Raw genomic sequence first — 27,428 nt, 5'->3', positions numbered from 1 at the left:
AAATATGTTTAAAATGCAGAGATTAACTTTCAGTTCCTACCAATGAATGCAAACTTGTGGCATTTGCTAAAGGCTTCAAAGCTTTTCAATAATATAAACTTTGTAACAAGCCTAGATTCGCATATTTTTATAATATTTGTACTTTGATATTGTGGCGGATTGGTATGAGCGAGGATAGAACCTGGGACCTTGTGGTTTGCAGCCCAGTAACATGACCACAATACAAAAGCAATTGCCCGTAGCGTAGCTGTTAACTGGCTTATAAGCTTTCACCACAATATTATTTATTTTTCAATAAATACTAAATTATTCGATAGCAATATAAACATCACCTATGGTTGCTCCAGTATGTAATATTTCATTCTTACTTCACCGTAAATGAAACATAAAGATTATATTATAATTGTCAAAAAATTCAAACTCGAGATTCTGATGAAAATTTTTGTTTCGGGCATATATTTTGTTCCGAAAAACATATATTTGACTTTATGGCCGTGTGTCAGCTGATTAAGTGCAATGGACCGGCTGATTAAGTGCAAATGGACTCAATAATTACAAAACTCAAAATGCTATGTAAATAAAATTTAGTACACGGATTTAGCATCTGAAATAGAGATTCGTATCTGTTGAGCGGTTAACCATCTGTCGGTTCATATTTTCACATGCATGTAAATGCAACAATTCTTTAACGAAATGACTTAAATCAATGAAATTCGTGACATTGTCTTGTGACTACAATTGTAGTGACTTGATAGATTCAGTAAAAATGGTAGATTCATGCCAAAGACCTATACTTTATAACTATCCCCATATTTGTAATTTGTAACTACTTTGCATAGTGTTAATGAACGCCATTCAAGGTGTTCATCACTTTATCCAATGTCCACAATTTTGTGCAGGAAGAGATGGGGAAATTAATTTGATGGTTGTTGTGGGAAGACAATTCTTGCTGGTTTTTGTCTAAGGATTGAAAGGATTTGAAAATAGTAACTTAGAGGCAGAGGAATCTACCTTTGCCTTCCAACTTGCCGAGATGAATTTTTATGTAATTTGTCGTATTAAATTAATAGTTTGGTAGAAGTACCACATTATACTTTCTAAAACAACATAAAATGATGATATTGTTTTTATGTATATATATTTTTATACCGTTTTCCCTTTATGAATATTTAGGAATATTTTTATAATAGTATGTTTTTCCGATATTAGAATAATATTTTAAATTTTGTCTTTTTTTTTTTCAGGTAAGCATTCTCTTGAAAACATCCATTACTGAAAAGGTAATCTAATTTGAAATTTTCTTAAATTATTTTCAAATGTTTTTGGCATCATTTTGGCTGTCATATAATGCAGTATCATTTACAACGAAATGCTGGTGATATTCTAAAAATACTATTGATATTCGTGTGTATTACCCAAGGATTTTAGAGCTTTTATGACATCTTTATTTTCTCTGTGATAATTTAAATGTTGCTGTATAATGATGTAAATGGTAAATGGACCTTAAATGGTGCTAATATATTCGTTTCAACATTGCTACAAACAGAGATTGGGAAATGAGATTAAGAGTCAGAAAAGCAATAAGACACACAGGGTATCTATTCTAATTGTGGCCAGTTAACTATGAAACCTTTAGAAATAAGCTCTACTTCCAATTCGAAAAATTCTCCAAATGACGAAAAACAAACTGTTTCATGTTGTTTGAATCAATACATTACGAAATCCAAATTTTTATACGATCCGCTTTCAGATTAGTTATATTTAATAAAATATTGTTATCATATTAAAATATTAAAAAAATAAAAGCTCCACACTTCTTTGTTTAAATTTGACCGAATTCTAAAATTTTGAATATCATTTGCCACATTATTTTATACCATTTTGAAAACCACGTCGAAGAAAATCTGCCAACCAAAATATGTCTCAGGAAAACGGTGATCTTTGATTGGACGAAGTAGTGATATTCAAAGTTTCATAATTCCGTCAGCTTTGATCGTAAAAGAATAGAACCTCTTTGTTGTTGTTTAAAAATTTATTGTATCAAGAATAATTTATTTTGATTGAATTTTTTACAAATTTAGGCTTTACCACTTTTTCTGCAGTATTATTATTGACGTATTATTGACTTAAATAACACAATATACAATTCTTTACATTTAAAATATTTTCGTGCTGGAAATAAATGCCACCTTTTATTGGTTAAGAAGGTTTCTGCTGGGCCGGAATTAGAATAGACATTCCATAAATTATTATGCAGAAAATCGCAAGCATCCTTATAAGTCAAAAGGCTAATCAAGACTGCCAAAAAAAATTTTTAGAGATTCTAACCTTTAGCTCAAAATATCGTTGTGTAATAATATCTTAGGCTTCATTCGTCTATCTTTATTTTATAAATTACCATTTACTCCTAAACTCCTATTGTATGGCAGCAGTAAATGCAATAACAAAAATAATAAAAAAATGTTGTAAAATACTCAATTTAGAAATTTTTAAAAATTTGGTAGTATTGGAGAAAGTAGTATACAGAAATAAAGTTTATGTCACTGGTTTTTTTTTTAAATATTTAAAGGGTGCATTATTTTGATTGATTCGAAGTTAATGAGGGAAAATGCTGGTATTTTGATTAATTTTTAATTAAAATAATTATAATTTTGAAAAAACCTTCTTTCTCCCTTATGAGCACACATTATCTAAGAAGTAACTATGTTAACATTTTGTAGCTATAGAACCAATGATTTGCCATGCATTGCATTTGGAACTTTTTTACATTATATAAATTTCAATATATGTGTCATAATTTACGTATCGCAGGCGTTACTATAAATATTATCCTGTTAAAAAATTTTAATAAGTTTTTTAAAGAATATATGAGAAAAATTTTTTATCATCATGAAAACATACGTTTTGTTGTTAGAAGTACTTAATCCTCTTTGAAGTTTGACTTACGAAACATATTTTTGGAGTGGCAACGCTCGTAAATTTTCCCTTTTAATATTTTTATAAGAGATAATAATATTTGTAATATTTTTGTATTTGAGTATTATTCGATGAATTTCATTTTAACTAAATACTAACTAAAGTCAAGTTGAATTATTAATAATTAATCTGAACCAAGTCAATCTAACTAAACATTTTAGGTTTAGATTTAATTAATATTAAAGAGCTGATCAATTTCATCTTTCAACTAACTTCAGTTAGCACATCTTTTTTTTTTTAAAGATAATTTGTGCAAATAATGAAGGTCAATAATAAGTAATAAAAAGTAAGAAATAATATATTTTGAATGTAAATTGAACTATACTTTCCATACATATAACATATCACAGAAGATTTTGAAATTCGTACAAATCAATTTTCAAATAATGAGTTCTAACATTTAAAAATCAGAATAATTTTGAAGTTACAAAACATCGTCAGCTGGAACTCCTATTATTGTCTTCAAAAAAAAAAAAAAAAAAAAGAAGAAGAAGAAGAAGTACGCAAAAAATTTAGAACAAATTTTTAATTATAAGATTTTATTAAAATTTCATAAATGAACATATTTTACTAATTATTTTTATTAATTATCGTCAGCTATTTTCTCTATTTTCATCTAATGAAACTCTTTAATCCATGGTATTTAATAAAATTCTACTTCTATTTTTGCTTAATCTTCTATATTTGTATATTTCTCTAAGCTTCTATGAATATTTTTCACTTTTTTTTACCGCCAAAAAAACTAGTATTTCGCCAAATGTTGCAACCCCGTCTCGGAAGTTGTAAATGACTCCATTTGGCATCACGGACCATGTCTGAAACCCAAAGGCAGTCAGCCAAATACTCCTCGGAGAGAAACAGAAAAGATATCAGGAGAAGATGGGGAGGCAGCAGAAAAGAAGGAGAGAGAGAAAGAAATAAAAAAGAAAAAAAAAAAAAATAGAAGAGAACAGGGAAGAGACTTTCTCTCCTTTTTCCCCTCGCTGTCTTTACGCCTGTCAGGATAGTTCGTGAAGTAATGTGCTTCCGGTGGAAATGGAGGGAACAGGTCATCAAACAACGAGATTTTGCTGGTCACGAAAAAGATTCCGATGATGCTTCAGCTCTATATCGATTCTTTTTCCCGCTGCCGCCCCACGCTCGTGCAATATCGATCTTTTCCGCTCAGAAAGGAGCAGAGAAGAATTTCTTTTTCTTTCATTTATTATTGGTGGTGTTGTTGACGATGTGTTGGGGAGGAGGCGAGTGATCCAAGGTCAAATCTACTACTAGAATTGTTGATTTGAGTCTACTCACGGAATTCTTTTGTGGTTTTATTTTCGACGGAAGTATCTCTTTTTTGGTTCTTCTTCTCTGTGTGTGAGAGAGGGTGTGCGTGGGGCTGATCTGGAGTCCTATCTCTCTCTCTTTTTGCCATTTCTCATCGGGGGTATGGTGGGGAATTGAGTTGGGAAACCGCGAAATAGAATAAAATAGTAGGATTTGGTTGGGAATTACAAGGATTGGGGAGGATGGTTTTTGGTGGAACATACATTGGAGGAATCTTAATGCTTGTTTTTCTAGTAGTCCCTTTGGTCTTGGAGAATTTCGAGAAAGCTCAGATGAAGAAGTTTATAAATGAATAGGTTGATGGAGAGTTTTTTACGATTCCGAGTGGCACAACTTCTTTTCCTTAAGGGTTGTACAGATGTTCTATCAGAGAATTTTTTTACTCTCTAATTATGGAGTAATACAGATGCCGGACCCTTATTAATGCTGATTTAGGTATAGCCTACGCTTTGTATCCCCCCCCACCACCACCAAATTGTCCGACTGAGCAAGTGTGAGATTTAAACTAAATGCACTACTTAAATGGACTTATAAAGTGTCCTATATCTCATATAACCTAGGGTTTCATCAAGTCTAAATCGACACTGCCCCTAGTTAATTAGTTTCTAATTTCCCTTGATGAATTAATCTGTGGAAGTATTTTAATCGTACTGATCTTCTACTGTTTGAGTAGATTCCTTATTAGTTAGATTTATAACAAAATCTAATAAAGGAAGAAGTATTACACTGAACTTTTCTTAAAGTTCTCATGTTAGGAATATGTTTTCAGATTTCGTTTAACTGTATTCGTTAAATTTGTATACAATTAATTATTAATTAACTGCAGCTTATTAGCACAAAATGTTCGATAATATCTTCATGTTATTATATGGTATTTAGAATATTAAGTAATTTGGGGGAAATATTTTGCAGGTAATATCTTTCTTATTAGGTTAAAAATAATAATTTTTTTACCTAATAAGATAGGTAAAATGTTCATTGATCTGCTTATTTCTAAATAATATAATCAAAAATATTTTCATTTTGCATCATTGTTAGATTATTACCTTTTATTATTATTTTTTCTGGGCAGAAAATGGCTCTTTTTTATTTTCTCGTATGCGAAATATAAGCTATTGTAATTGTCAAAGAATTTGAACTCAAGATTTTTACGAATCTTTGTGTTTTAGACCCCCCTGAATTCAAAAAACTTATTTTTGGAAAATATCCGCCTGTGTGCCTGTCTCTGACAAAGAAAACACAAAAATGCTTTGAGCTGGTAGGCATTATTAAATCAAATTTGTAGATTTTTTTAAATCAAATTTTGAGCAAAATCCATTAAACGGAAGTCTGTCTGTCTGGTTGTACAGTATATGTTAACGCGGCAGCTACAAAACAAAGAAAGCTAGATAAATAAAATTCGGTACACATATTTTACCTCTACAATGTAAACATCCCACAAATTTTGAACTAAATTGAAAAAGGGGTTGACCGTCTGTCGGTCTATAGTTTCAGAAACGTGTAAACGCAATGACTTAAATATTTCAAATTTGATATGGGATTTTATAATTACAAGTATAGTTTTGTGTCAGGTGTTTGTTTTAATCGGTTAGGAAAAACCTGCCTAAAAGACGAATTCGATTTTGGATATTATTAACTGCGCATAAGGGATTCATCGCCAAAAAACTTGCCAAGGATAACATAACAGATTCAGTAAAAACGCTCATTTCACGCCAAAGATTAATATTTCATTATTATTGTATGCCAATGGCAAGTAATGCGTTCCCTGGTACAATATCTTTTTTTTATTAGGGAATATACGAGAAAGTTTTTGTGGACTACTCCAGCTGGTTTTAATTTGTAAAATAAAATCTCCACAAAATCAATTTTCAATTCGATTTGGCAGGCGGCCTAAGTGTATTCTTTTATTTCGAAAATACTAGTCAAACATTCGCTATTATTTATTTTATAAATTGAGGAAAAGAATTTAACAGCTCAGAATTATCATCTTTATAACTACTTATCATATGCTCTTTCCAGTTATTTGAACTATTTCCTTGAACTTTGTTAATTTTTTACAAAAAATAGAGCTTATTTAACTTTTTCTTCTATCCAAACTTCAGAATCAAAACCAGAGGAAATTGTCTTTCTGAAACTGTCTCGCATACTCTCTAATATTAGCGTAATCTTTTTCTCGCATAATATTGTGGCAACATTATGAACTCCACGTGTACTCAGATTTTTATTTTCAGAGTTGGTACATGAGTATTTTTTCCTTCTTAGTATAGGAAAGTAATCCGAAGATGCGTTTTGGGCGCCTTTTTTTGACAAACTGAAACTTAAACTTGGCGCGAACTACATTTTTTAGAAACAAAAGTTCTTTTAAGTAAGTCTTTGCATCTCTGGGGTATCGCATTTATATTTATTAGAAATGACAGCGCAATGGATGGCCAACCATTTGACGGATTTTATTCAAAATGTGACACGGGTTTACACTTCTGATGCGAAATCTGTGCATTGAATTTTATCCATCTAGTTCATTGTGTTTTGCGCTTATAATGCTCACTTGCACTACGAAGCTAGACAGATTTCATTTGAAGAAGTTTCTTTCCAAATTTTATAAAAGTTACAAATTTGATGTAAGTATCACATACCAAATTTTAGGCAGCTAGCTTGAAATGTGTAGGAGTTTTTCCATGGAGGCCTGGAAAAGGGAGATAATAAAAAGGAGATAACATAATTTTGAGGGTTTTTTTAAAAATAATTTTAAGTATAATATATTTTTTTGTGTTCTTAGTACATAGGAAATTTAAAAAAAAAAAAAAAGTTGGAGTTCGATGTTTTATGCGATCTCATTCTTCAGGGTTATTTATAGTTTCAGAAGCTGTTTTTTTTTAATTAATAGTATTACTTTCTTTAAAATTTTAAAGTTTTTTCAAAATTATTTCTGTTATTTACACGCTGGAAACTTTATGGTTTTTTTTTCAAAGCTAATTAATCAAAATAATTAATTAAATCAGTACTCGTTGAAAGGCATGTGCAACGTAAACCTATTTAAGTGCTCTATTCCCTCCATAAATAATCAAAATATTATTTTTTATTAATAATTATATCATAAAAATATTAAGTTAATAATTATATCAATTTTCATGAATTTAGAGCTTTATACGCTCCTCTAAAATAGTTCAATTAATTTTAATCTTTCTGTTAAAATTACAATTATAATGTATAGGTGCATACAACAATATAATTATAATATATTGTTGTATATTATAACATATATTATAATTACATTACATATTAGTTGTATTAATACATATACAATATAATTATAATTATATTGCTATTTCAAATTATAATGTATAGGTGCTCGGCACTTTTTTGTCACCCCGCGGAACTTCGAAACATCACGACAAATGCCGTTGCTTTAAAAAATTCTTACCATCTTAAAAAATTTAAGATGGTCGGAAATTAGAAATGAGTGCATACAAGTCAATATTTTGCATTATTTTAGAATATCTATAAATTTGTGACAAGATTTCTTTTCTGATCGAAATTTTTTTTCAACAAAAAGCAACCAAAAGAAAGGGGGGGGGGGAGATAAAGTCAAATTTAGACCATTCATCCACATATTTTTTTTACTTTTAGAATACCTCTTTCATAAGCAGATTTTTTTTTATTATTATTTCATCTTCATTTCCACAGAGCATTGAATTACGGGCGTTCTACTGTACTTACGAGCCTCATAAAATTCTTCTCACTTGCATTAATATAGCCAAAACATCTCCAGAATGATAAGAAAGCAAAGAAACGTGAAAAAAATTAAATAAATACCAGACTTTCTATAATGATGCAATAATTCTCTTTTCACTGCTGTACCTGTCTTCTCCACCCCGTCTTTCTGGCATCAGCATGCCACACAATTTCATACACGTGGATTTATAGTTGGCGTGACATCCGAATTAGCAATCCAGATCTTCCTATGATTGCTACACGCCTGTCCTTTTAAATAAACCAGCCTATTTTCTTCTTCTTTTAGTTCTTTTTTTTTTTTTCGTTCCATCTTTTAATGTTTCATCCGACAGGTGTGTTTTCATAAAAACCGTTTACTTCTGCTACAAATTCATAGGTATTCAAAGATGGTTCAAGATGTAGACGTATATATGTTAATTTCTAAAGTTTGCGTTTGCGACTATGGCAATAACTGAAAACAGCAAACGATTCAGTTTTGTGATACTTCCGAGTGTTGTATGTACGGGTTACTGGTTGAGAACAAAGTAATGTACTTATTTTTATTTTTATTTAAAAATGTATAATATTTGCTTACATTCTTTTTTTTTATTCTGTTATTTACAATTTTTTCAGATAGCAAAGATAAATATAATCGTATGATTCGGTTGTTATGTTTGTGGATTTGCGATGTTATGTTAAATTTTTTTTGATTAAACAATAATTTGGCAAGTAATATTTTTGCGTATCTTTAAAATAAGGTTTCTGTATAAAAAGTCAATACTTTGTTCATAAAGATTTTATTCATTTTTATATAATTCGTTCCTTCTATTTTTAATGTGGAGTAAATTCTTTATTAAAGAATCAACTGAAAGAAAAATGTTCTATTTAAAAGGAGATACAAAAGCGCGATACATCTTGCAGTAATTCAAACATGTAATGCCCTATAAAATCATTCCCATTATTATAATGATGTTTAAATACCAGCAACAGCTGCGATGCCAAAACCAAATGAATAAATTAAAAATATCTTAACTCACGTTCTATAAGTGAAATATTCTGAATAGATCTTAATAAATTTTCTGTTCTTAATTATATTTTTTAATAATAAAAAATCAGTCATAAATAAAATCAAATTTTCAGCAAAATTTAAAACATTATTACGTCTTTTTTCAGTTAATAGTCATTGCGAGAAAATTTATGCATAAAAAAATATATTGTAGAATTTACTCCAACGAATTTACGTCACTTCTACACGAATATTAAATAGAATCTGATTATGCTTGTTTTATGTCCTAGATAAAAGATATCATTCTTTTCGAATTTAAATAATAATAGAATAAGTGAAATAATTTTTTTTATAAGTGAAAAAGAATCTTGATCGGATTTATTGCTTAAAAACACTTTTATTTGGAAGCAGAATAATATTTTATTGATGCCATAATCTACTAAAATAATACTGGTAAAAAAATCACCATAAACAAAATTTGACGCTTCTCAACTAAAGTTGAAAATGAAAATAAAAATATAATCGTTTTCAATAAAACCATTTTGCAATTGTTCGTATGATATAATTTTCAATGTTTATGGAATAAAAACTTCAGAAATTGAATTCGAAAAATAACATGTTATTTAAATATTAAACAAGTTTTATCAGAAAATGTGAGATTATTTCTTTTCTGATGTTTTTTTATAGCAGTGGTTTTATTAACATTTTTATACTGCTTTAAAATGTATACATATTTAATATATATGCGCTTTTAATGAATTTTTAATTTTATCCTTTAAAATATTTATTATTAAACAGGTCTGTGAGTATTTTCTTCTAATAAATAAAGCATTACATAAAGCATGTTGTTTAAAAGATACAAATCTGCATTTTTGTGAATGATGCGTTTGCTTGATAGATTATTTGGAGAATGCAATGAAGTTTATTATTGAATGAAGCTTTTTTCAAAATAAAACTAAAAGTTACACTTTGAAAATGCGTGTTTAAATTAAAATTCGGAATTTGTATTATTTTGTTATTGTCAATGGAGAGTTTGAATAACTTTCTTAAAATTCTTGTAAAATTATTTCATAAGTAAGTACTTTTGAATATAATAATTTAACATTAAAAAGTAATGATTAATACTTCAGAAAATAACTGATAATCTGAAGTATTAAAAAGTGTAATTAATTTTTTTCTGTTACCTTTACTGGCATTTATAAACTTATATTTTTCTTAGAAATATTTGGTTCCCATAAGTGTTTGTACACTTGTGAGTGTTAATGGCATATTGTTTTGTACTTAATATTTTGGAATGAGAATTTTCTAATAATAGCTATAACTATTTCTGAACAATGGTTCATTCAATATTTTGAAAATATATAAAGGCTATTAAAAAAAAAGGAAAAGGCAAAACAAGCAAAGAACTTATCTCAAAAATGTTTATGTATATTTTAAAGAAATCTATACTTATTAATAAATATTGCAATATTTTGATGAATTAGTACTTAGTAATATATCCTGCAGATGTGCAACAGTTTTTAAACGCCAGGACATGGAGTGCAATTGTACTAGTTTATTTGTTATTTCTATTTCAGTGATATTCTATTTTTCATCTTTACTGTTTTTAATTCGATTTTTGCATGAATGTTGACTCGTCGTACTCCAGTTTTGTCTAAAATATGTTCTATTAGATTTAAATCTAGCGACTTTCAGATTTTGTGGACAATTATAAAGATACTAGAGGTAAATTCTGAAAGCAGTGAGCTTAGGATCGTTAACTTCATTTTTTTAAATGCTGTTTCCAATACCCAAACTTTTGGGCTAATAAGTTTAAATTTTCTTTAAAAAATATTTAAATAAATAGCATAATTCATTATTCAATCAATAAATAGCAAATTATCTAGCCCTAATGCTCACCTGTAGGTGCACCCATACAAAAGCAACTTCATCGCCATGTTTTAATTCATTACCATGTTTATTACGCCATGTTACAGAGAAAAAAAAACCTATACACTTTTACTTTCAAATCCTATTTCTTTGCCATTCATGCCTATATCTGGATCATTGTCGGCTGTCTTTTTGTGCTATCGTATATGATCTATTAACTGCACATAATTACTCTGAAAAAATTCAGCCTTATCATTTTTTTAACCTTGTTTGGCTCTTATAGCAATCAACTAATTATTATTCAAGTAATTGCTGAAATTTAACGCTTTCCCATGTTAAGGTTGATTGAAAAAATTTTTAATAAATAAATTGAACTTTATAATTTTTATTGAATCAGTAAAATTTCAATGGTGAATGGTGCTCGATCCATGTTTGTTTTAAAATATGAAACATGTTTGGTTTTATTTGCCTTCCTTCGGTTCTATAAAACACTTCACCGCGAATGCTTGTTGTGTTTAATCTATATATGTGTGTGTAATGATATTTTAAAATTCAATTTAAATCCTAATTAATTTCCTAATTTTTATCTTAATTTAGCCCTTATTAACTTTCATTCTAAAATGAAATTTTCTCTTATTTCCTGGTCCAATTCCACCTTTTTTATTTAATCAATGCAACACGAGTTCTAAAATTGCTGAAGTCGACAAGTTCTCACATTCCGAGTGAAGGGACAAAAAATTGTCAAGCTAAGCGAATTCTTTTTAAAAGATACCTGGATTTCTCTATCCTAAACCGACACGTGTAAAGAAATCCCTGTCGGAATATCATGGTATATAATCATCGAATTTATATTTCTGTCTCTTTTTCGCTCTTGTGCTGCGCTGTGAACAGACGTGTTTCGTCCACGCTTCTTGTATATAAATCATGTCTTCTGGGATGGAATAAAAACGAAGTTTAAAATTCAAAAGCGTTTTCCCTCTCTTCGGTCTCTGCTTAAAAAGTTATGTTTATATATATATATATATATATATATATATATATATATATATATACCTCTTGACAGATTCGATCGAAATTTATTCCAGACATTCCTTATCAGATGGATTAATCACGCTTTTGAAAAATTTCTGTGGCTCTCTAAATGATGAGTTTAACTTCTAAACGTAAATTCTAAGCAAGCTGTTGCTCAAAGAAATTTTTTATACCATTTTGAAAATCATAAAGTTATCTTTATAATGACATCACTTTCATTATCACTAATTTGTAATCAATTTTTCAAAGTTAATTCAAAGATAATTTTTATCAATTTCATTTTTTTGCCGAATTATTAAAACTATTTCGCTGTTCAGTCAAATATATTTTTCACAATCGTCTGTCAAAGTTATTATTAATTTGGTTTCTACAGACAGTTTAATAAAATTTTAATATGCACGTGTAGTAATTGTCTTTTAATTGCACGTGTAGTAATTGTATTTTAATTGCACGTGTAGTATATATTGTCTTTAAAACTGTTATAATTTCTTTAACTGTTTGACATAATTTTGTCTCGTATTTTACGATTTGAAATTTTTAATGCGTCGATTTGGCATATAATTTTATTTTAATTAATTATTTCGGTATTTTTTAAGTTTGAGTTTATGTAAATATGATTTTATTTTATTTAATAAGTTTGTTAGATTTTATTGCATTATTATCTGCTATAATGAAATTAAAAATTAACGATTATCCCAAAGCTTAAGAGTACAAATTAAATAATAATTATTAATTATGATTAGAGGCCTTAAAAACTCTTCAATAATTGGATATAAGAATTCAAAAAGTTTTAAACATAAAGGAATATATATATATTTTCATATTTCCTTACGAATCTGTAGAACAAAAAAGCGTAGATGGAGCTGTGGGTACCGTGGGTAATTTAAATTAAATCTTTTATGCGTGATGTTCATGCTTTTCTCAACATAGGAGGGGTCCCATGACACCTTCGTGCCATTTGTAAACTTAAGTGCCTACATAATCTATTTCGAATTACATGCTATCTTTTGCGATAAAATAGTTAGTTCCTTAAATAAACTGCTCAGATAATTAGAACAATTTTTCTTCTAGTGCTCTCAGCAATGGAGAAAAAGCACGCGATTTGAAAAAACAACTCGTTTATTGTAACAATATAATGTATTTTTAAAAAAAAACATGAAAAAATATTTTTTTTAAAAATTCTGAATATTTAGGGGGGGGGATTGCATGGTGATTAAATTCATAAAATTAAAAAGGAAATTAAAAAATTTTTTAAATGGTGCAAAAATTAAATTCGGGCTATCTTGTTTCCAGAAGAAAAACTTCAACATTTTCGTTAATATTAAATTAATTAAAATTTGAACAAAAAAAAAACTCACCAATTCTACATTCTCAGCTTTTTAAGTACAACTACACCGAATTTGTTAGATATTCGTCTAAAGATCTGTCTTGTAGACCGTCAATGCAGACAATCATTTTCGTTTTCAAATTTTTGTTACAGATTTTCTATCCTTCCTTTATTGTTCCATATTCATAAATTAATTGCAATTACTATGAGATAAGACCTTGAGAAAAATGTATTCTTGCGAACCCAACTAATATTATTGCAAATGTAATGTCAGATTAACTCGTTTTTTACTTTCTCGTATATGAAGTATAGAGAAAATATTGTAATCGTGAAAAAATTCGTATTCGATATTTTAACGAATATTCTCATGTCTCAGATCTCCCTGATTCCGAAAAGCACATTGTTCTCATTATGTCTGCCTGCGAATACTCTAACTCAAAAACGTTTTGCACTGGATAGGTGAAATTTGGTATATGGAATTACGATGAAATTTGTAGATTTCTATCAAATTTTGAACGGAATTTATTCATAGGATATCTATCTGCCTGGCTGTTCGAGTATAATTTAACACGTTAATTACAAAATGAATAGAGCTAGATAGATAAAATATGGTACAGAGATTTAACAACTAAAATAGCGATACTTATCAAATTTTGAACAAATATATGTGCTTGTGCGCTCGCTAACTCATAAGCGCAATGACTTAATGAATTTTGGTATATTATCTAGTGACCACAACTGTAGTTTTATGCCAAATTTTGGTGCCAATTGGCCGACAAAAAAACCCCCATCAAAATAGAGATAGATTCAATAATAACGCCAAATCATGCCAAAGATCTATATTTCGGAACTGTTATTCACCAACAGCATACAAAGAATTCGAAACTTTCTCTAAGATCCAGAATTTTGCTTGACAGAAATAGGAAAAGACTTTTATTGGAAAGTGCGCCAGATAGTTTTAAGGAAACCAACCCCGCTTTAAAAAAAAATTGTTTTAAATGAACTTTTTTTGTTACTAAAGATTTAGAAACAAATGAACTAAAAATGGCTATAAGAATCAGATTAATTAGTATAAACATTGTCGTTGTTTTTGTTAGTGGAAAATGTCTCTACTGCTTTTAAATTCTGGATATTTATAGAGCACGACTTCTTTGCTGCTTATGAAGAGATTTTTTCCTTTTGAGTTATTATTATATTTAAAAAATATGCTTATTAATTATTATATTTATAAGAGAACGAAATCATAAATAATTGTTATTATTATCACTTGATTTCTATTGACAGCAATGCCCCACGAATCTTTATAAATTCAAACTTTATAAAAATAAAATAACTTGTATTAGTTTTTAAAAAATGACTTAACAATAGCGTAGGCAATTTTTAATTAAAGAGAAATCGTTAGATATTGAATATTTTTTGAGGTAAAAATATTTTTAAAAGAATTTATCTAATTTTTATATATAACGGAAAAAATATTATATGCATGAAAAATGTAGCCCTTACTGTGATTTCTAAATATAATAAATGAAATAAAAATATTTTAATTGTACTGCATAAAAGTCAATAATAAATTGTTCTTTTTTTAAAATAAGAACATAAAAAACAGTAAACATATTAAATAGTTTTGTTGTAATGATTTCGTATTCCAGCTGAATGCCGATAATTGTCTGATAAATGTATTAGAGAAAAAATGTTTTAATGGCTTCATAAAAATATTAAAACCATGCAATTGAAAATAATTTTGTGATACTTATGAGAAAAAAAAAATTAAAATTAAACTCATTTGCAGAAATTTTATTTGTTATAGTGAATTTCACAATATTATTGCATCTCATAAATAACAAGTTTGTAAAATAGCTAAATGAGGATAAATTTGAATTTAAAAAGTAATTTTAATAAAGTTATATAAAATTTGTAAAAACTATGGGTTTAAAAAATTTATAAAAATAATTTTTAAAAATTATAAATAAGTACATAGATTTAATAATAAGCATTTTACTTCTAAAATTGCTTGAAAATAAATTTATTTGTCATACTTAAATAATATAACATTGAGCATAACTTAAAATAACATTGCGCTTAATTATTTTATAAGGTTTTTTTCATTAATATGTAATTTCTGGTGTGGAGTAGTACTTAATACAATTATGTGAATGTTTTATTCCATAATTATATGCTTTGTTATCCACTAAGTGCACATAAAATAAATGGAACCAAAATGGTGAATATTCCCTTAGTTACGTAAATATTCCGAGTCAGTCAAGCATTTTTTTCATTCGCTGCTCTTGTCAATTAACCTTTATGTAGATCAGTTAGTTTAGCAACCCGCCGTTTTACTATCCGAAAAAGAACGCTCCAACTTTCCAGCGCCACCTATCGGTAACTTTCGCGATCAATAGTCTTTCAACAAAGCGCCCGAAATCAACCGTTTACAGTCAGCGTCTAGCGGGCGAACAGCGAAGGCATGTCGGCTGGCTCTTCGCGCGTTTTATGATCGGATTTTTCACCATCGTTTTTAATATTGTATGCAAATGAATATGTAATTAGATGAATCAACAATTTTCAATGCAATAGACTTTATTGCTATTTCTTCATCTATTGCTTATTTTGGATTTTAAATATCTGTCTTTGTGAATTTGAATAACAAAATGGTTTCAAGCTTTTGAAAAAAAAAAATTATAATTCGAATGATTTGTGGATATAAACAACTGCCATCTTTGCACATTCTTCCCCTTTTAACTGTTGGATTTTAATTTGCACGTGTATTCTGCAGAATATATTCAGAAACATGTTATTTTAAATATCCATTAACTATTGTGTCTAAAAATTATTTTTAGCTTTTAACCGAATTTGAAGTGATATTTGTGCTAATCTTGACGCTTTCCATCAAGTGTTCTCTTTCATTCAGTGGATTATAAAACAATCATAAACATTCTACAATTGTGAGTTTAAAGATATTGCAAATTTTCGCTTTCTGTGTTTACGAGTCTTTTGGGATACCCAACTGCTGGATATACCGTAATATTTAGGTAAGTTATTCGATATTTGTCAGGAAATTAATTTGTTTTTTTAAAAAATAAATCAGATGCCAATATTCAAATTAATCTAAAACATAAAAACAATGCTTGAATTCTTTTGTAATTATCAATATATTTCCGAAATTGTTGACATTAAAATACTATTTTTTATCTCCGCATTTCTATAAATATTACAGCACTGATTGTTTGATTGATTGTTCATAGTTATATTAATCTATTTAATACATAGGCGCTTGCAAAGATACAGGCCGAACTGTGCAAAGTAAATTGTTATTTTGTTCATTTGTTTACGGTTTGTTCGAGTGTTTATTATTTTTCCTCTATATTTTTGTACAAAAATAAAATTGGACCAAATGAAAGAAATGCTAGATTAGTATATAAATATGTATTGGAATTTTATCATCAGTAGCAGTTTTATTACTAATAGATTTTGTATTTCATCTCGTTGCATGCGAAAATTTGACTGTCCCTTTTGTCTGCTTCGCTAAGAAAATATTTGTTTATACTCCACCGTACCACATTAGTGCTGAATATAATCACTATTCTTTCAGAATCGTTTATGGAATACTGCGTAAAATTTTGAATTTCTGTATTATGTTTTTAAACAGCTAGTGTTTTATCTTTTAAATTCGATTGTGTCCAAACCCGGTGCACTTAATTCATTAAACACTCTTCACTTTGACGGAATCGTATTCATTCCATTTTCCATTCTAATCCTTCACCCCCTCTCTACACCCCCAAAATAATCACATTGCATATATCATTAAAAGTTATAAAAATATTCAATTAATTTAAATGTGTTTGAATGGCTTTTCTGAATGTACTATTCAAAGAAATGTTACATGTAACCCGAAATTCTTTGTAATGTCTTCTAAAAAATGGCAGCGTATTTCATCCACGTACAAATAACTTGAACTGAAATGCCTTTATCGGGCATGAATTAACCTATAACTAAATGTTTTCTCTTTTATTTATTGACAGAATCTACATTTTCTGAGCCTCCAGCTGCAAAAACGAATTCCTCGTTGATTATTTGCGCTTTCAAAATAATTTTCTTTTTCTAATGTCGATTTCCGATTCAGATTTTCAGTAACAACTCATAAATGAAAAAGAGAAAGTTATATATCATTATACTTAAGTAAATAATCCTGAATGTTGTTCGGTGTATTTAAAATTATCTGATATGTCTTCTCAGAATTTAACACCAACCGTCAATATTTTGTATTATAAAACTGCATATTAAAGCAAAACTTGTTTTTTTAATTCGTAAAACTCTCTCTATTGTTCTAAGGTGCGAAGAAAAGCATTTTATATAATTCACTTTTAGCTTTATACATGCTGTCACTTTGAACTGTAACTTACTGTCGCTGTAAGGGTGAAATTATATATGAAATTATAAAACGAAAAAAACAACAACAATATCTTAAGGAAAATTTAGCAAAAATTAAAGAGATAGTCACACATTAAAGCGATAGGCAGTTATTCAATTGATCGTTTTCTAAACCCGAAATTCATTGTAAACAGTTTGGAAATAACAGTTTAGTTTAAACAAATTGGTTTAAATTTTTTATATAAAATGCGGAGCATTAAAAGAAATGTTTTTAATTGATGTGTTTCGTAGTCGATTTTGTATTTTATAAACGTATTTTATCTTTATTCACCGTCCATTTTAAAGTACGTGTCTACGTTCGAGATGAATTTTTGAAAAACGTTTGTAAATAGTATATTTTTGAATATTTGCAGAAAAATTTTTGAAAAAAGTCTTTTATGAAACAAAAATACACCAATTATGTGGCAAACGTTTTTTAAAATAATCTTAAAAAAAAAGTCTTTTTTGGCTGAAAAGAGATATACAGCAAAAATCTTCTTGTTTAGAGGTTTATCAAACGATTTACTTAAAATTCTGCAGATAGTTTAAGAAATATTTTATCTAGTTCCTGAACTAAAATTAAATTCATTCTTTAATTATTGGAGGTTCAACCGATAAATGACACAATATTTTCATTTTTTTTTCATATAGTGAAGCATTAAAATAGCTACAAAATATTTCTAAATGAATAGATTACTTATTCTCTATTAAGAAATCACTATAGCGAATTTGAATTTAAAAAAATATATGCATTAGATTTTAATTTATGAGGTTTTTAATAATAAAATTCTATCGAAAATTAGAATTTGAGAAAATAGCATCTAAAGATATAAAATTGTATTAAAGTGTAAATAAGTGCAAATATAAAAATCACTGTAACTTTCTAAAAATAGACACAAAATTCTCGCGGTTTTTTTAAATAAACCTGTTTAAATATTAAGAATATTAAATAAAAAAAATCATCTCAAATCTTGGCCCTTTCGCATACGAAGCTATAATAGTTTAACCAGCAAACGCTGGGTTAACAATCTGAAATACACAGTATGCTTTTATATGTCAGCATTTATGCTTTCACACACTTATTCTGGTAAAAGAAAACACGTTTGAAATACAAAATGCTTAACTCTGCGTGTCTGGATTACTTCAATTAACCTGATTTAAAGATTTGAATGATTGAAAACTTCATCTATTGTGTTGATTTTTTTTTTTTTTTTTTTTTGGCTTTTTAAGATCTATTTTTTTTTTTTTTTTTTTTTCGAAATGTAAATTGTATTGAAGTTCCTTAAGGAATAAAAGCAAAGACCTGGAAAAATATCGTAACGTTTGCAATAGCACTGGGAAAACGTGTTTCAATATTTTTACGATTTCAAAATGTACTATTTTTACTGTAATTTTTTTTTTTTTTTTTTTTTTTTTTACAAAATTTGTGCGTAACGTAACTTACCTTTTCCTTTGCAAATGATCTAGGATTCTTTATTCCATCTTTATTTATTTTTAAACACTAGCTGTTCCAAGAAATGGCCCTCTATACCTGCTTTTGAAGTGTCATGAAATTTTCCAATTATCATCTTGTCGTTTTTAATTAAAATCTACTTTAATAAATATTTAGATCAAAAGAGCAAAACAGTCATTGAAGTCTTTAATGGAATTTGCTTGATTGGATTGTCTTGCCAGTTCTTCAAGTTTGAATCAAATATGAATCGAAAATAAACTGAATTAAGGGAAGCGTTTCTGTTATTATTTTATCAATTTTCCTATACAAGCATCCCTGATTATAACATTAATGATTTTTAAATTCTAAAATATTGCCATCGAAAACTTCAGGAGCATATGCAGGAGCCTTTTCTTTAACTTTCTGCATTTGCCGATTTCTCTTCCGTTGAAGGAGAAAGAATCTCATTTTCATCCGAAATATATTTATAGTGACCCGGAATTGAATATTAAATCAGAAAACGAAATATTGATTAATGGTATAAAAGGGAAAATGCTGTATTAGATTGTTATTTGACAAATTTTAATGAAATTCTTGAGATTAAACGTATCTTTACAAATTTTACTAACAAATGTTGAAGAAAGAAGAAGAGAAAATTTTGAGAATCCCAATATTGCGTTGTATGAACCTGAGTGTGAGAAAGCATTGATTTATTTCATTCAATCTCTGAAATCTTTATACATTAGTTTCATAATTTGTTGGTTAATATTTCGTAAAATTAAACAGTACTCTCAAAGACACGGAATCATTTTGTTGCCTTCAATTTTATTTGATTTCTTGTTAAGGTTCCAGAAAAGGTTACCAGATTTCTTGATGTTTTATAACATTTTATGTAAAAAAAAAAATTGTTTCACCTTTTCGTTTCACTCCAAATATAATTTTAGATACCAAAATATTTCGCCAGTTAAAACTTTTGAATGTTGAGGACCGACTCTATTCTGGGGTCTCGACAGTAAATTTTTCGCTCGAATATATTAACTGTATTATATTCACTTTATCTATTTTCTGAAGTGACCTTAAACTTCTTGAGTATTAGTTATATCCGGATTTAAAAAACTGATTACGCGATCTGTATTAAAATATTTCCACTTCTATTTTTGCATAGATTGTGACAGTTATCTGTCTATTTACCTATCTGATGAACGCCTTATTATTATTATTGGAATAGAAAATTAGGGATTTTTAGCAGCAAAGGCTGTCATCCCTAATGCCAGAGAGTCAGAGTTAATAAACATAAAAAAACTTCAGTGAACGAAGAAAAATTTGAAGAAAGCGCTTATGTAAAACAGTTTTTTTGGATGAGAATTTTAAGAGATTGAAAGTGAGCTTGCTCCAAAGGTATGATGTTCTTTGAGTTGAATACTTTAAAGAGTGTACAAGAATATGTTCAAGGCCATTTCTTTGGTTACAGGAGATACAGTTAGGATTGTCATAGAGTCCAAATTTATTCAGTAGAGCTGGGGATCATCCAGGTGATTAGACGTGTTCATATCACATCTTCTCTTCTCTTTTTAATGAATGCCTTAAATGGTTATTGCTTCTTATAATAAAAATAACATGTTGCCAAACATTTTGTCTCAAGTATTTTGCTTATTTCATTTTTGCTGAGAATAACTTTTTATTGTAATGAAATCCATGAATTTTTATTAAACGGTAGTCCGCCGTGGATATTCCAAGATTTCATAAAACTTTACCTCGGGAATGTTTGAGAATTACTTATTTAAAATATAACTTCGAGTAATGTCCCTTTTTTATTCTTTCCTTACAAAATTCTTTTAACTGACATGTAAATCCTTAATGTAATGCCATGTTAATCCGTAATGTAAACCTTTAACATAGATGGCTATGTTTCAGATCGTATTATTACATATACGATTTACCTTTCTTTTCAATTTCCATCTATGCTTCTCTTGTTGAATTTCTTGATAAAACGTCTAAAGCATGAACAAAATTTAGAATAATAAAAACTTCCGTTATAATAATATTTTAAGTATCTTAACAGGAATTTGAATCAAAATTAACAACTAACAATCTTTGGGGAAAAAAAAATATTTTATTCATTGCCAATCTTGTGCCTTACATGATTGTAGTAAAGCAACATAAAAGGCTGCATAAGTTTAAATACTTTTCAGTTTAGCGTAAAGTAGAAAATTGTGTGATAAAATAGCATCTGTATCTTTAAAACGAAAATTTCAAGGCGTCTTTCAATTTTATAAATCTGAAAATTATGTGTGTTAACATTCTCATGGAAATAAATTTACAGTTCTCATTTTCTTCATTCTCAAATATAAATGCCGCATTTTATTTAACAATTCTTAAGTTCATACGTTTTACGAATGCACATTTTTTTTTTTATTTCTTAGGAATTAATAAGAATCAATTAGTCAGTGAGAATTCTGCGGTTTTTCTTGATATCACCAAACGACATTTGTTGCACCGACTTTTTACATTAATCTTTAGTCCTAGCTTGAAAACATTTTTTGTATATATAGCTTTCAAATAAAACAATTTCGATTGTCCCGTTTTATCAAATTCAACTTTTCAATAAAACTACCGAAAAAGTATTTGGTATTCTATAATATAACAATTTATTATTCAATATAAAATTCTGAAAAAGTACGTGTAAAATTTTTAATATAAAATAAATATTTTATTGCATAAACATAACTTTCTGGTAACATAAACATTGTAACGTAATATTTATTTATTCTGTGGAATAACTTGTAGCTAGAATATCAATCCGGTATTGATTTTTTTTTAAACAAACTCCGAATAGAAAACCAAAAATAGAAAGAACGAATTTTTACTAAACATTTTTTGTTTATTCGACTAGGAACAAGTTTTCGTTTACTTTCCAGTATTTTTTAAAATTTATTTTGCATGTTTATGTTGTTTAAATGCATGTTTATGTTATGCATAAAAAATGAGAATTATTCAATGACATATTGCGAATATTCGTCTAAAAACTGTAGTTTTAAAGTGTAAAGTTTTTCTAGAAGTATATAATTTACTATTTAATCGTAAATGATATTTTGAAACAAATTTTCTTTAGCCATATTTAAAATAAAAAAGGTTAATATAAAATTACATATCATTCTAAATTTTACTCGCACAATTAACAAATATTGAAATTTCTGTATTTGTAAAATATTATTGTTTAAAATAACTGTATCATAGAAACACGTTTCAAAATAGCCAGTCATAACAATAGATATAAAAATATTGGTTTATCATTTTAACGAAGTGGATTATTGATAATTAAACAACAATTTCCATTGCAATAGTTTATTAAATTCTGCTGTGTTTGTTTATTTTATCATCCTACGTATTTGAAAAAGATAATTTAAATCCTATTTTAGTAAAACTATGAAATAATAGCAATTTTCAATTTCTGTTTCAGCATACATGTTCTAAACGCCCTTTATTTTATTTAGGATAATGTTATATTAAAAAGTAAACACTCGTATAGTCTTCAATCTATTGTATAAACTTTTGTTGAAGAATTATAATTTATTTACTTAAATATAATGAAGCTTGTATATTTCTATTTTAAAAAGGGTGTTTTAAAAATTATTTATAATTTTTTGTTTTCAAGGTAACCATTCTATTAAATAAATAATAGAATTTATTTAATAGATTGAATTTAAGTCAAACATATTTATATATATTTTAAAACTGTGGCAACGAATTTCCTTATAAAATTTCTATGCACTAGCTGTCTTTAGCAATCGATTTATTTGCCTAAATTTTTTTATTTGGTAAATTATTATATAGAATATATTTTTTGTAAGATTCTCCTTGTTATTTAATAAAAGTGAAAAACATGACTTTCACTGAATCTATCTTCACAAATTATAACGCGTGCAAATTAAAAAATGTAGATACTATGTAATAAAAGTGAACATGAAAATTCTATTTTTAGAGTTAAGATCCTAGAAAGGCAGTACGTTTTTTTTTTATAAATCTAATTTCTTTTTATTTTAACTTTGGTAAATGCAGGCGGTTTGATATTTTGATGGATGAGTTTGAATTTCATCATAAGTTTAAAAACATTATTACAAATTCTATATGAAATTTAATTTTAAAAATTTATTAAAAATGCGAAAATGAAACTGATGTCATTATAAAGGTTGTTTTTTTGAGTTTTAAAATATTACAAAAATCATCGTGAGATAATAGTTTTGGAAGATAAGAACATCTAATTCCATAGACAAGTCGTAACGATTATCTATCTGACGATAATTAAGTTTAGTTTCGCGCTCGTTAAAACCTTCTGTTTGACGCCTATTTTTAACATCTTGATTTCTTTTACATCTCCTTTCCTCTGAGTGGTGGTTTCGGTCACGTGGCAAGCCATCTCTTAGCATTTCTGATAATGTTTTGAAGTTCCGTAGATTTAACTAAGCGAAGCACTGAATTAAATGCAGCTGTAAAAACATTCAGTGTAGTAGTCGGAAAAGTTCGTTCAGCAATTTGTTGACATTTGACTGTTCCCGTTCGACAGTATGTAATAAGAATGATTTCTATGCCACGTACGTTAACGTTTTATGTATGTAGAATTTTTTTTAAAAGGAACATCAAATAAGACTTAAACGGATATTTTCTGACGACAATTGCATAATATCTGGATATTAAAATGGATACAAATAATACATTTCAAAAATTTTATTAAACGGATTTAATATAAAACGGAACAGAATAGAAGGATCTGTAATTTAAATTTTTTCGTTGCATTTTTATACTTTGTTCTGTTGTTCAAAAACCATAATCTCAATGCGTAATATAAAAATAATCAATCAGTGTGTTTTATGTATTCATATTAACATGCATTTTACTGAGCATTTTCATACTTTTTGTGTGTATTCGTTATATTTTTTCAATGCATAGACATCTTTTAGTGACAGAAATTGCCAAACGCTACAATGATAGAATTTATTTTTTATTTTAAAATATCTGCTTTTACCAATTATACTATAAATATTGATCGACATATTTATTAGTAAATCATTTCTGAATGAATTCACTTTCATGATAATGGCCTATAACGAGGAACGAAAACGTCCATTCTACATAATCAATTGCGACACAGTTTTTTTTTTTTTTAATCCTTCCTTTGTGATTTAAGTTAATTGATCGATTCATAAAACATAGTCCGATTTTTTACACAAAATACTATCTTACATTGCAAGGTTTAAATATTGATATTTGTTTCGCTTGCAAACTGATACTATATTTTTTAGCAAAGTTTCTTATGAAATTATAATGCAAATGCATTTAATCTGTTAGGAAAATTTTCAGAATAACCGCCTTTAAGACATGGGTTTATTTTTCTGTTTTGATGTGTCGCTTCATGTTTTGACAAAACTTGCCTACTTTAGAATACGTCGGACACTTTGGAGGTTGTTGAACCCAATTTGTGGGCACCATCTGTGTGGATGTCATAGAGCAATTAATGTCAGTTGCTTTTCCTCATTAGCGCTTTACGTCACCAATCCGCGGGTTGACCTTTTATTTATATGCTTTAAGTGTGCGCATCTTAGTTTCTTTATTACCACCTTTTATTACTACAAAATTACCTCAAATTTATTTTTAATTACCACAAAATTAGTAAACATAGTAAAAAAAAATCTGTAGTCTTTCTTAATTACAAAAATTTTCTGATATAGGTCTTTATATTATTTCAGTTTGACAATATATCGTGTAGTAAATGTTCTGGTTTTGAATAAAATGGTTTTTAATGTCTTTTTTTAAAAATTTATTTGTAGACAGTGAAAAAAAAAGTGGGTTAGAATTATATATTTAAAATGTAGAATTATCCATAAAATTTTTTACTACTCATGGAAAATATTGAATAATCATAATTTCGCTGACTAACGTCAATTTTCGTTTGCAGTAAGTAGACTTATGCTAATGCACTAACTTCGGTTTTTGACTCTTGCCTGGCATGATTTCTTATTTTTACCTCAAACCTTTTTTAAAGCCCCAGCTTTAAAATTATGAATATGATAATTTTAATAATAACAAAATTGCTTGAAATTCGGAAGTATAATACGATAGTATTTGTTTTTAAAATGGAAATTATAAAACGAAAATCTTACAGGAGAAACTTAACTGCGACGGCATTTTTGCTGTTCTCAGACTCTTGCTGTGAAGATTATTTAAAAACATCCATTATATATTCGCTTTCTCTGTTTATTGATCCTCTAAAGAATGACACATTCAGGTTGAATATATAAATTTATAAAGATAAGATACATAAAGCCTTTATAACAAATTTAATAATATGAATTTTTATCAATGTTACGATGATACGCTAAATGACGTTGTGATTCATATAGAATTTAGAACTTCAAACGTGAATTAGCATTTTTTAAAAAATTTAAATTGTACAATTGTGAGGAATAAATTTGAAATGCATTTTATTTTCAGGAATAATTTTTAATTCAGGACTTTTGCTCTTTAATATAATTAATGAATTTTTTTTTTTCATTTCAAAATGGTTTTGAACAGTTTGTTGCATTTCCAATATATATATATATATATATATATATATATATATATAATATTTCTGAAAAGTAGAAGACAGGTTTGAAGACATAGACGAGACATTGTATTTTTACTTTCGTTTTATTCTCTCTTTAATATCCATCTCGGGAAAGCAATTTATTTACAAGCAGACGCAGCGCGACACAAAAGCAGAAGTAAAGAAGGCAATGAGGGACGAACAAATGATCACTAGTCTTATATAAGATAGGATTTCCAGCCACGCGCCGATGGAATACATATGTTGACCTTGCGAAGGGCACTGAAAGTATCACTTTCATTTGATACGTAGTACTGATGGCGCATTAGTTTTACAGAGGAATTAATTAAACCGAAAGTGGAATTAGATCAAGAAATAAGAGAATATTTTTAGAATGAAGTTACTCTGGGCTAAATTAAGATAAAATCTTGGAAACTAATAAAATTGAAATTAGAATTAAAATATCATTACACACACACACACGCACACACATATATATATATATATATATTAATAGTTACTGTTTTTTCCTAGTATGTTTGCAAATTTTAATTTCAGAAACCAGTAGTAAAATTAAGTGCACTTCAATCATCGCTTTAAATGTATCTATAAATGTGCATAATTATAGGTGAAAAACACTGATAGTATCAAAATATGTTGACTGGTTAACGGTCCCATCGCCGCGGACGGGATGTGCCTCCTTGTAATGATTCCACTTGGTAGGGATTATTATGCGTAGTCCATCCACATTACCCACATTGGTGGATTTATTCAAACTTGCCATACCTCACTGTGATTAGACGGGAAATTCTTTGATTCGCGTTTCTTTAATAAATAAACAACTTAATGGGCCACTAAAGATCATACATCTCTAAGAAAATACTTTATAACTAATGGATCTAGCAGCGACGATAACTTTTTTTGTCTAATTTTCATGTTATTTTGTCACATTCCATACAGTCCTGATTATTTTAGGAAAAAGGCATCCGCGAAAACAAGCTATACCGAAATCCATCCTGTCAGCAGAAAGACATTCATCAGATCCACGCACTCTGTCTCTAAATATTACATGACTGAATACACACAAGTATCAGAAACATTTTATTTGTTTCTGCTGCTGACAGTGAATAATTTGTTCGTGACCTCTTCATTTGTCAAAAGTAACTGGCGAGGAACACACACACACACAAAAAGAAGGGTGGAACATTTTGAAGAATTAGGTTTCAATGGCGCGAAAAACCAGTGTTCCCTCTTTCGATTTTTTGTTTGTTCTTTTTCTTGTTATCCAACGTCTTATTCCTGCTTTGGCTTAGAACAAAGCAATCAGCTATCAATCAACACCAAAACGTTCTTTTTTTTTTTTTTTTTTTCAATTTTATTTTTGGTCTGCCCTTAAAAAAGAATTTAAAATAAGATCTTGTTTGCTCCAGCTTCAAGCTATGAAGGATAGTGGATAGGGGTGTAGGGAGAAATGGAACGCAAACCCTTTAAGAACGCCACCGCATAAGTGATTGCTTGTTTGGTTTACAGCTTTTCCTCCTTCACTTCCTCCCCTCTTTTTTTTTAGTTTTCTTTATTCGCTTCTGTAAACGTTGGATTTCCGCCAAAATGCAACCGTCCTTCCCAAATGAAAACAAATGGCTCGAGCGGTAAACGAGTTAGGGTTAGCGTAAAAAAAGAATAATGATAAACAGAAAACGCAAAAAAAGAAAACGAAAGAAATGTAAATAAAGAATGCTGGAGAACGTTTTGAAAG

The 27,428-nt window shown here is 28.2% G+C and overlaps 1 protein-coding gene across 5 annotated transcripts in view; it reads left to right on the top strand.

The window, feature by feature from the left end:
• Window positions 1-27,428, top strand: part of LOC129965454 (autism susceptibility gene 2 protein-like) — an 889,904-nt gene that overhangs the window by 678,580 nt on the left and 183,896 nt on the right. For 2 of the 5 annotated variants that reach the window (XM_056079331.1, XM_056079329.1), the window contains exon 5: window positions 1,245-1,280. The exons of 2 other annotated variants lie outside the window; for them this stretch is intronic. In XM_056079331.1, coding sequence (XP_055935306.1) covers window positions 1,245-1,280 — 36 coding nt within the window. Of the gene's footprint in view, window positions 1-1,244; window positions 1,281-8,519; window positions 8,562-27,428 lie in introns of those variants that run through there. One more of the 5 variants, XM_056079333.1, reaches the window with a different exon arrangement.

The sequence above is a fragment of the Argiope bruennichi genome, chromosome 4 (genome assembly GCF_947563725.1).
Source record: "Argiope bruennichi chromosome 4, qqArgBrue1.1, whole genome shotgun sequence".
Taxonomy (NCBI): domain Eukaryota; kingdom Metazoa; phylum Arthropoda; class Arachnida; order Araneae; family Araneidae; genus Argiope; species Argiope bruennichi.
Note: the sequence above shows the minus strand (reverse complement) of the source record. Positions and strands in the feature narration are given on the sequence as shown.